The 12249-nt window shown below is 37.1% G+C and overlaps 1 protein-coding gene across 1 annotated transcript; it reads left to right on the top strand.

Moving 5' to 3' along the window:
• Positions 1–4773: 4773 nt before the first annotated feature.
• Positions 4774–9338, top strand: LOC143747534 (cystatin-B-like). Its single transcript, XM_077240328.1, has 3 exons — positions 4774–4947; positions 5294–5383; positions 5794–9338. Exons 1-3 carry the CDS (start codon positions 4867–4869, stop codon positions 5932–5934), a joined length of 312 nt encoding a protein of 103 aa, XP_077096443.1. The 5' UTR covers positions 4774–4866; the 3' UTR covers positions 5935–9338.
• The last annotated feature ends 2911 nt before the right edge of the window (positions 9339–12249 follow it).

Below are 12249 nucleotides of genomic sequence, written 5' to 3'. Positions count from 1 at the left end.
GGTTTAACGACTTCCAAAAATTATGTAATACACTTTTATATTAATGGTAAGGTACTTTACAATCAGAATTGATTGGCAAGCAGCTGCAGTTACTTACTACAGTTGTTTAATGCGGTAGGCCTATTGATTGCCATTGGTCTACATGAACAGAGAGAGAGAGTTAGATACAGAATATGGTGGTAAGCGCAGGTCTGAGAAGGTCCAGCAGCTGCATAATGAGTTGTCTTGGGAGGCGAATTTTTTTTTAATATAGCCACGTCAGGCAAAATGTCAAAAGGGCTTAAGTTTTGCCGAATAAAAAAATTGACATCCGTGGACTAAACGGCTCCGCGGCCGGCGCCGTCTTTGATTCAATACAAGGACATGTTGGATCGCTGCCATAGTTGATCGCTTACTGGACGCCACCATGCTTACCCATTTATAGATCTTAGCCATTTAGAGCTAAATTGTTTGCCAGATTTTAATTATCAAAAGTGATTGCCAATTTAAATGCTTTAGTGACATTGCGAAATAGCCTAGGCTAATTACCACCATATTAGTTCTGATACCAAATAAAGTCAACTTCATAAATAGGCCTGTATCCATTGCAAACATATTTTATTATTAGTCTTAAAATGTCCATAACATAAAATCATTGTTGAGCCACAACATTGTCAACATACCATAGTTTGACTTGTACTGCGCTGCGCTGATTTCTAAAGACTGCTGCACAGTGGCGGCGACTAGCGTCTTGAGCTCAAACAACGCTAAGAGAGAGCTTACGAATGGTCCAGACCAACCTTACGAAAGTGTGACTTACAGAAGATATACTTAGCGTACGAACGTGTCGGGAATCGTGCCATCAGGTTAAGAGAGAGGTTAAGGAATAGGTTAAGAACTAGGCTACTTAGCGATAAGAACGTTTTGGGGAACCGGGCCCAGGAGTTTTGGTGCGAATGGCAGGATAAATTGAACATTGTGCATAAAGTGATTTAAATGTTCATACATTTCATATGTAAATTGTTCTGTTCATGTATAACTTACATGTTTGAGCCTGTAATGTTTAAATACAACCCATATAGAAGCAAAACTTTTTCCCCTCAGATCCTGACTTGCTCTGTGCAAAAGGACAAGAGTGATTCAGCTAAAGATCTTACACAGCTTACATATCACACCTTATTAATTCAGTTTATTCTCATCTCTTCTTCAAATGCAGGAGATTACACCGGTTGTTTATGAGACCGTCACATAATAAAGCTGTTGAATTGAGTCACATATTGTAATTTAAAGTCACATGTAAATTAAAAAGCCTTTTGTAAAAAAAGACTTTTTTACTTGTTAACTATTCGTAAAAAAAAAAAAAACAATTGATAGCTTGGATTAGTGATAATGGTATAATTTTTTTTTTTTTTTTCCTGTCATTTTTTGTTGGTTCAATTGTATTTTTCATTTTTTTTTATATATACATCTATTTATATTGTGTTGTCATACTTGATTTTTGTATTATTTATTGTTCCCCCTTTACTATGTCTCAGGCAGTGTTTGCTGTGGTGAAATGTGTTGAACTTAAAAATATTATTTAAAAAATAAATATTTTGAGCAATGTTTTTTAGAGGTTTACTCTAAGTATTGTTAGGAAATTATTGATATTTTTCTTTCATCTTTTTTTTACTTTTTTAAGGATCTGCTTGAAGATTGGGACAAAATGTTCCTAAACATAAAGTCCCAAATTGCATTTTTTTTTACCTGTAAAGCCTGTGATTATGTGAACTGAAAGCTGTTTATGAGACGTCATGCGGCTGTTTTCAGTATCTTCAGTTTTATATTTTTCTTTGGAGTTGCATTTGCCAGTTGACATCATGGTTGACATGTAGGCCTACAGTGTCACGGATGATGGATTTCAAAATGTTTCTGATGAAACTTCACTGAAGCGCAGCCCACACAAAATGCATATGTTGTGAAATATATGTCAAAACGTTTTTGCTTTGTTTTTCTGGAAAAACAAGAAAACCTATATATATATATATATATATATATATATATAAGATGTATTCATTCACTTTGGTTGTAACGTACGGACAGAGGCGGTCGGATCCATGTGCAGAAATTTATTATAACTTGAACATAAACAGAAATAAACCAGGTACACAAATAAACAAGGGCAATCCAATAACTCATGGTGTAAACAGGCGTAGGTCGAGACAGGCAGCACAGGTTCGCAAACAGTCCAGGATACAGGCAAAGGTCGAGAGTCCAGGGAAACGGAGAAACAGAACAGGGAATAACGCTCAGAAATGCACGCTTATGGTGCGTTCACACCGGACGCGAATAGCGCGTCAGGCGCGAGTGATTTCAATGTTAAGTCAATGCAAAGACGCACTCCACTTTATTCCTATGGGTGACGTCACGCGACTTTAACGCGCCCGCAAAGCATCCCGGGAAGGCGGTGCTTCATTGTGAAAAATGCTGCGCGTCAAAAAGCTGGCCGATGCCCATCTTTATGCAAATGAATCCGTCAAACGCGACGCGTCTATCCAATAGAAGTAGTCTCTCGAGGGGCCTTTGTTCTAGACTGGCCGCTGGGTCAAAACCACGCCCATAGCTGTAAAGTTGAGGAACGCCCATCAACTTACAAATGTGGAGAGGCGTGCGACACCACGCTTCAGTCGTGTCGCAAAAGTGGATCAGTACCGTAAATCATTCGCGCGTAACGTGCTTAACGCGCCATACGCTCAATTCGCGCCATTCGCGCGAACGAGGCGTATTCGCGTCTGCCGCGCTCTACGCCTCATTCGCGCCGCAGGAATTTTTTACGCGCGTAACGCGTCTTTGCATTGACTTAACAGTACTGATCCACTTTTGCGACACGACTGAAGCGTGGTGTCGCACGCCTCTCCACATTTGTTAGTTGATGGGCGTTCCTCAAGTTTACCGCTATGGGCGTGGTTTTGACCCAGCAGCCAGTCTAGAACAAAGGCCCCTCGAGAGACTACTTCTATTGGATAGACGCGTCGCGTTTGACGGATTCATTTGCATAAAGATGGGCATCGGCCAGCTTTTTGACGCGCAGCATTTTTCACAATGAAGCGCCGCCTTCCCGGGATGCTTTGCGGGCGCGTTAAAGTCGCGTGACGTCACCCATAGGAATAAAGTGGAGTGCGGCGCGACTGAAGTGTCGCACGGACAAGTGGATCAGTACCGTTAACATACATTGAAATCACTCGCGCCTGACGCGCTATTCGCGTCCGGTGTGAACGCACCATTAGGCAAGGCAAGTTTATTTATATAGCACATTTCATACACTGTGGCAATTCAAAATTCTTTACATAGAAAGGAATTAAAATAATCACACTATGGCAATTCAAAGAGCTTTGCATAGAAAATAAACACAAAATAAAAGCAAGGGAAATTAAAAAAGTTATGAAAGGAATTAAGAGATAAATGATACAGTCATAAAATGATTTTTTTGAAACAGTCCTAACATTATTATTTATATGAATGCTGCGTTCGTCACCGTCAATGATTCACACTGATAATAATGTGCCAGTTTGTTTCATTTGTACATTGATTATTTATTCTACGGCAACAACAACATAGTCATGTGTGTGTAAACAATTTCATCTATACCACGAATTTAATTTCTCGTGTCATTTATACGCTAAAAATAGTTTTTGCGTGTATATGATACGCACTTTATGGCGTGTAAGACGCACTCACACCCTAATCCTACCCAAGGGGTTTACAGTGCGTAGCATATGCACGCAAAAACCATTTTTGGCGTATATATGGAGAAATTAAATTCGTGGTATAGATACGCACTTTTACGCATATTAGAATTATTTCTGAAGCATCTGAAACATTTCTCAAATTATAACATCTTGTACTCTTAAAAATAAAGCTTCCAAAATGTTTTTTTTTACAGCGATGCCGGATAGAAGAACTATTTTTGTTTAGTGAACAGTTTTTAAAAGAACCTTCTTTTAGAGTGAAAAACATTTAAAAAAAATCTTTTAAAAAAATCCACTATAAATAACTTTTTGTTAATAGAAAGGTTCATGGATGTTCAAGTTTCTTCATGAACCATCGATGCCAATAAAGAAGCTTTATTTTGAAGAGTAAAGCGCTCATGTTGACAGAGATCATGCAAACCACATTTGTATTTGATAATGACATTTAAGCGAGAAGACATGATCAGATGATCCGCACACATACTGTATCTGTACACAAAAACACATTTTTTAATGTTTTTCTTTTCTTACTCTAAAAATTTGTACTCTGTAGAAGATACTGATTATTTAAAAAAAAAAAAAATTTATTCATCAATTCTTTGAAGACTGGAGTAATGATGGTGAACTTTCAGCTATTATCACAGGAATAAATTACATTTTACAAAATATTCAAATAGAAAACATGTTATCTCAGATTCTCTAAACTGTTAAACATTGCTCTGTATTTTGTTAACTAAATTAAAAAAAAACATTATCCTTTTGTGGGTCAATTTTAAAGGGATAGTTCGTTCAAAAATAACAATTCTGTCGCACTCATGTTGTTTCAAAGTTGTGTGACTCATTCTTCTCTGGAACATATTTTGAAAAATGCGTCAGTTATGTTGTTTGTACATACAATGGAAGTCAATCAGCACCAATATTAGTTTAAATGGTTCCCAATGTTCTTCAGAGTATCTTCTTTTCTGTTTCACAGGAACTGAATATTACACAACACCCCAAAGAGAAACTCCGCCTATTCATTCACTCCCTTTGATGTGAACACATGGAATTACAATGTGACGTCATGCGATTTTGGCAGCATAAATAGTGGATCAGAATCAATCTGTGAGACAAACTGCCTGATAATACAGTTTATTATCCAGATTTGATCACCAGCACAATGACTGATGCAAAGCAAATTTTGGGAGGATGGAGCACAGAGGAGCCTGTCAATGCAGATGTGGAGAACATCTGCACTGAGGTAAGAGACAGAAAATCACTCTTGTAGTAAATGTGTTTTTGTTAAAACACAGCCAAGTAAAATTATCTATTTTGATGCTGTAAAATGTGTTATTTAAAAAAAAAATGTTTTCCTTTTCACTTCAAATCACAAAACATTTCACTTGAGTTTTATGATATCTGACTGATAGACGTACCTCCCTAGAGACCAATAAACGAAATCTTTTTAAAATAATAATTTAGATCAATATGTCCCAAAACGCCGGATCCGTCTGGACGAAACGCCGATCCGATAAAAAAATTTGTACGTATACAGCTAAACGCGTCTCCGTGCGGACAGGGCCTAAAATGTGTATTTGTTTATTCAGGCAGGGAAGCAGGCTGGAGTCCATTTTGATGTTTGCATTCCTAAAACCTTCAGGCATCAGATTGTGGCAGGAAAAAACTATCTGGTCAAGGTAAATGAGTGTTTTGTATTGTTTCACAGAAATACTTTCAGCAAAATTTGTATGTTTCTAATATCAACAAGCGAACTATGGCAGACAGTGTGTCCTAAACGGGTGTGATGTGTCATTTTTCCGTCCTCTCTGAAAGATACAATTTCTTCACTGTAAAAAACTTCACTGTATAAAGTTTCTCTGCATTTGTATAACAGAAAACTTTTCTCAACTGTGTAGCGTTGCTGGACACTCAAATCTAGTTTGCAATGGTCACTGTAGCAGAACTCGTAGAAATATGTTCGCGGTGTCATGGATCAATGTGAACAGACTACAGTTTTACGTGGAAGAGATCACATAAATGCATGTGTATTCTCTCTCTCTCTCTCTCTCTCTCTCTCTCTCTCTCTCTCTCTCTCTCTCTCTCTCAGGTGAAGGTCGGAGTAGAGAAGTACCTTCATGTGATGATATTTCAAGCTCTCTCCTGCCATGGAGAGAAACTGACTGTGCTCGGAGTCCAGTACCCTAAAACCGCCAGTGACCCTCTGGAACCCTTTAAAATTAAACACTAACCGACCGCATGCAGAAAATAGTTTGTATGATATAATAACAGACACACAATGAGCTGCCATACTGTAGCCTATAGAGGAACTGTGAAAACTGTTTTATTCCTCAGTAAACTCAATATTCAAACCCTCAGTGCCTGTGTCAGTGTGTTTATGTGAACAACACCAAATTCACTTTACTTTACTACAATTGTTTTATGCTGAAATAATAATCTCAAAAACAGTTAAAATTTCTCATTCCATATCTTTAAAAACAAAAAGTAAAATAAAATACTGTAAAATGGCATTCATTTTTCAGATGAATTAAATAAATCAAAAACTTGTGCACCACACGCGGCTATTGACTGATGAACAGGTAATACTTGATTTTTCAAAAGTGTGTTGTAACGCAAGCGTTACTGAACATGTACCGAGTAAAATATGACTGGAAATTGATTAGTAATGCCTTACATTACTGCGTTACAGCAAAAAGTAATATGTTACTGTAATGCATTACTTTTGTAACGCGTTACTCCCAACACCGGTGCTAATTAGATGATGAACGTTTATGTTGCTACACAATTAGGCTGCAAATATAGTGGGCTTTAAATTGCTGCATCAACATTTATGAAGTCCCACATTTCAAACTATAACCATAAACAATGTCAAACTTTGCTGCTAAATTAATATGCATTCACATGTCAATCTCACGAATTAGCTCTTATTCATACGTTATTTGTGTACTCATTTAGGGTCATTTTACTGGAAGCAACACTCACGAAAATTCGTGGCTGTACAGGAGGTTGATCTCCAAGCTATGCAACAAAAGAGGCGGAGAATCTCGTAAGAATCTCGTTATAAGTCTAGGGGGAGGGTCACCCAACTTTTGTAGGCCCTATGCATGAAAACAGCAAAATTTCAAAGTGGCTTGTTTGGTGCATATTTTTTATTTTTTTCATAAAAACAATGTCAGGTGTCAGGTAGCCTAGGTCTCGTACAATTAGGCATCAGACGAAACGGCATCAGACAAAAAGGCATCAGACAAAACAGCCTCAGACACAAAGGCATCAGACATAACGGCATCGGACAAAACGGACTCAGGTGGAGTTTAGAGGTTCGCATTGCCCCGCCCCATGTGACGTCACATGTACGCGGTTTAGGGCTGGGTTTCCCAAAAGCATCGTAAGCCTAAGAAGTTCGTAAAAACGATCGTACGACTGATCTTAATGGTCTGTTTCCCAAAAGCATCGTAACTTAAATAGCACTTGAAAATCTTCGTAGAACTACGAGTGCTCTGGAGTAATCGTTAATCCCCAAGTGCATCGTAAGAAGACAGATTTATGAGGTCTCCTGCAGGACAACCGGCAGATTACACTTTTTTATCTAGATTTAACAGATTACACTGCAACGTGAGTATAATATAAGGTTTTGATTGTACTTTATTGTACACTTTATTGTACTCGTGTTTTGTTTTAATGAATTTATATATAAAATAATTAAAAAGGGAACAAAAAATAGAAATACACAAATTAAATGAATGAACAAAAAAATCATACAATAAGTAATGTGGGAAATATGCTTTAAAGACTGGGCAAAATACAAATAAATTTAAAAAAAATCTGTCAATGACTTGCTGACGTGCACGAAAACCAGCCATGTATTGGGCATTTCTTGCGGACTGATCTTTGAACACCGGTTGCAGTGAGTTTGCAATGTCCTCCCAGATGTTTTGTTTTTCCTTATTTGTATGGTGTCATTTAAATCTGTTAAAAATAAAATCTTTGTTTCGCTCTATCTCCTCTAAAAGGACATTTAATTGAATCTTTTTGAAAGGTATCTTCTCTTGTTTTTTTTTTGTTTTTTGTTCAGCCATTTTGTCAGTGCCTCCGCCTGTATAGGTGCTTCATATAGGCCTAGACTTGTCTTAATTTCTAATCCACAACAAATGACGATTATTAGGTTAAACGTTCAGAATATGATTCCATATAAGGTTATATTCCAGCACTTCCCGAATGGACAGCAACGCTTAAGTAGCACGTAGAACGCGTTCTCTTCTCGCGCGTTTATGTTAAGTGCATTAGTAACCTTGCACTCTTAAAAGCTAAGTTATCGGGAAACCCGATATCGTTATCGATCGTTATCGGGAAACCCGATCGTTATCGGGAAACCCGGCCCAGATCAGATACAACAACAGCTGATGGAGGAGATAACCCGTCATGATATATTTATATATGTGCTTTCATCAAATGTTACACTAATTACGTTGTATACAGAAGAGAACATGCATTTCGGGAGTTTTATTTGCACGTTTAAAAAGTTAGATGACATTTCAACTAGCTAGCTTGTATGTTGGCAAACTGATAGTTTTCACGATCGTGAAGTTAAAGCCTTCTTTCGAGCTATTAGACTGCTTGATTTAACATTGCTGTAAACATTTTTTTGAAAAATAGATATATTTTTCATGTCTGTGAGCCATACACTGAGTTTAACTTTATGATGAGATGCGCTCCAGTTCACTGCAATGCAAGTGACACACCGGCGCCTCCATAATGATTATAATTGTCTGCTATATTTGCCTCTTATTTATTAAATCCAGGCAATTGGTTGATAAAAAATGATTAAAATTAAGATACAATTTATTCAAAACGAAATTCACTTTCTACAAAACAAAACTTAATGAAGTGGTCAAAATCATGTCTTACCCATATATTGCGCATCCTATCTTACTCATGCTGTTCACTTTTTCATAATCAACATGGAAAAAAAAATAACATTCTAATATTTTAACAAATATGAAACTAAATGCGCTTATTTAGTAGCCCTCTATTGCTGCACATTCATTTAATTCTGAATTTTGCACATACGTTTAAAGGCATTTGTTTGTGTAAAAAATATCTGTCACATTTATCAAGTTCACGGTTAATTGTACGTGCATGTATTAATCTTTATGATACTAAAATCATAATAAAGTAGGCTATACTACAAAAAATCAGATGAGAATATTAACGCAACGCGTTTAATTAAATGTTTAGCATTTTCCTCCCATAGAAAACCATTATAAAACGCATAATAATGCAGATTAGAATGCCCCCTTATTATGTCGAAAAATAGCAAGTTATTATGTCGAAATAACAAGATATTATGTCGAAATATGTCTGAGGCTGTTTTGTCTGATGCCGTTTCGTACGATGCCTTTGCAACATTTCACATTTTTATTTTTTGTATATATTTTATAGTTTCACATGATTTTATAATTGTATTAATTGGTTTTTAATACAATTACAGTTAAAAATACAGACACTATATATGTTTGATTACTGTATTATGTTTAATACAGACAGTATCTCTTCAGTTTAAACCATAAACGCATGCTGTCCACTCAAGTGGACATCTGAAAATCTCTTTGAAAAATGTGTTAAAAAAAAAGAAAATTTCAAATATTGTTTTTCATGCCCTAAGAGCAATAAAAACACAAAGGAAAAAAAATCCTGACTGAGGTTATCATAATTCATGCATGAAAGGGTTAAAGCAGAGCTTTTCTCAAAGCGGTGAGTGTTTGAGTCTCACCGGCACCGTCATAATAATGTGCGGGAAAAACACTCTGATGAACCATTTCATTTCATTGTCATCCCTTCATTTTGTAGAAAATTTAGTTGTGAATGTGACAGGTTGAGATACTCTAATATTTGTTTTGGCTCATTAGATCTCAAATGGGAATTCACGAGCTGTGTTTACAATAATATCGCAGTTGATGATATCCTCAGCCTGTTCCTGTTTATTCATGTCACTATACTACTTAATTATTTGTTAGGTTTAAATGGGAGGGCTGTATAGTGCGCAGTTTGATATTCATTGTCAATATATCACTTTCGGTTTCAACGTGTTCAACTCGCTCGGTCCATTTATGGTGACAAAATGATATGGCATAAAAACAAACAAAGTGTATCATAAACAATGCAATATTTATTGAGTCTTTGCCAAAGACACATTTGATGAATACATTTTTGGTCTCTGCTGTAATTTTAACAGTCAAGTGGAGTATAAATTCATAATCATAGTCTTAGGTCCTGAAATAAGCATTATTCCTCTGTTGTCAAGTTTTATGCTCGACTCTTGCTCGCAGATCTTCCCGCTGACGCCACTCGTTGAATCCTCCAGCGTAATGACGGGCCCTGAGAGGAAACACACACGGATACCTGACTTTTGTCATCTGTGAGTCAGTGAGGATGAATCCAATGAATGATCATGACTTGCTTAGGTTTTTCTGATTACCGGATGAGGATTTAAATCATAAAAATTATTTAATAGCAATATTTACAGCGCATTTTCTAGCCAATTAAATAATTAATGCATTATATTCATAAAACCATTTCTACATAAAAAAAACAGTCATATAACTAATGTCACTACCTATAAAAACAAAACAAATAGAAAATGCAAGAAAGCATAGGAAAAATAAATGTTGACATATGAAGGACACCAAATCATAGAGGGAAACTCTCTTAAATGAACCCATAATATCATATTTGCTTTGCAAAATATAATATCATAAACATGATCAAAACTTTTCTGAAAAACCATCTGTACTCGATCTACTACATGCCTTCTGTCGTCTGATAGATAGTTTACACTTTTTAGCAAGTAAAAGACCTTTTTTTACAATTGTGCAAACGTCCCCCTTCAGCTTGTGGTTCACAAGGTCTTTTTGCTGTGAAATCTTTCATTTTTATAAAGTAAACGTAAGAATAACTTTGATATTGTTATAGTAATATTTGAACAATTAGTGCACTGTAGCAGTTTAGGTTTACTTGATTATCATACATAATTTATTAGAAAAATCATGTTAAAATGTGAGTCTCAAATATGATCATCAGGCTTTTGAGGAACGTTTATTTGCTCATCTCTCAGTCATCTTTGTGTTTGCATTGAATTATGTGTTTTAAAACTACAGAGTGTTGTAAACCTTGTTCTTCTTAAGTGTAGGAGACTTAGAAGCGAAGACCAGGAGACGTTGGGGGTCAGCTCAAGTAATTGAAGGTAACAGACGAGCAGGTTATGCAGTAACGTCCACCACGGAAGTGTTAGCTTCAGGACGTCTTCCAGATCATTTTTCAGCTCAAGCTGCAGAACTAGTAGCCCTAACAAGAGCATGCACGCTAGCTTCAGGATCAGTTGCTAATATCTACACAGATTCCAGATATGCTTTTGGGGTAATTCATGATTTTGGTGTCATTTGGCAAACCAGACAGTTTCTAACTTCTGCTGGATCCCCCATTAAGCATGCTGAATTAGTGAAAGATCTAATGTTTTCCATGAAACTTCCAAAGAAATTAGCAGTGATAAAAGTGAAAGCACATCTCACAACTAATACTACGGAAGCTAAAGGTAATGCTCTTGCTGATATAGCAGCTAAACAGGCTTGTTTCTATGCAACTGTACAAGTGTGTTCAGGTAGTGCAGCACAGAAGACAATTATGCCTCCTGAATCAATAATTGATCTGTACAAAGACGTTCCTCTGTATGAAGCATGGACATGGTTAGACAAAGGAGCCACAGTGGATTCATCCGGGTGCTGGACCAAAGGGGAAAAGTATGTTGCTCCCGAATCACTGTTGCCATATTTGGCTCAACAAATACACAATTTGGGTCACAGTGGTCCAGCAACGATGAATCACAGGTTCTCAAATCAGTGGTGGAATCCAAAATTCAGAAATGTAGCCACAGAAACAGCCAAGAGGTGTGTTACATGTCAGAAAAATAATGATGTACCAGCAGCCACTACACCAGCAGCACATACCCCAGCCCCACCAGGACCATTTCGTCACCTACATTTACATTTACATTTACATTTAGTCATTTAGCAGACGCTTTTATCCAAAGCGACTTACATTTGAGGATTAAACCAAGCGAGTCATCATGGAGAGGCAAAAACAACGCAAGAAGTGCTCAGAATACAAAGTTCAAACATTGCTCAGAGTAGCATAAACCAGACAAGCGAAGATTTCAAGAAAAAGTTTTTTTTTTTTTTCTTATGTTAAGTGCTCACGGAAGACATGAGTTTTCAGTTGTCTTTTGAATGCTGTCAGGGATTCTGCATTCCGGACGAGGGTGGGTAGGTCATTCCACCAGCATGGAACCGTGAATGAGAATGTTCTGGACAGTGATTTTGTGCCTCGCTGTGAAGGCACCACGAGCCGTCGCTCCTTGGCCGATCGTAGGCTTCTGGTAGGGATGTAGACCCGTAGGAGCGAGTGAAAGTAGGAGGGAGCTGAGCCGGTGGACAATCTGTAAGCAAGTGTCAGCGCCTTGAACTTGATTCGAGCAGCGAGTGGTAGCCAATGC

This window comes from Siphateles boraxobius, unplaced genomic scaffold, assembly GCF_051911475.1.
Source record: "Siphateles boraxobius isolate OS27281-9 unplaced genomic scaffold, OSU_SipBor_1 224, whole genome shotgun sequence".
NCBI lineage: Eukaryota > Metazoa > Chordata > Actinopteri > Cypriniformes > Leuciscidae > Siphateles > Siphateles boraxobius.
The sequence above is the reverse complement of the archived record's forward strand: the minus strand, read 5'-3'. Positions and strand labels throughout refer to the sequence as shown.

Coding starts and splice junctions, on each gene's coding strand:
- LOC143747534 (XM_077240328.1), top strand. CDS start 4,867: ATGACTGATGCAAAGCAAATTTTGGGAGGATGGAGCACAGAGGAGCCT. Junction 4,948..5,293: donor TGGAGAACATCTGCACTGAG/GTAAGAGACAGA, acceptor TTGTTTATTCAG/GCAGGGAAGCAGGCTGGAGT. Junction 5,384..5,793: donor GAAAAAACTATCTGGTCAAG/GTAAATGAGTGT, acceptor TCTCTCTCTCAG/GTGAAGGTCGGAGTAGAGAA.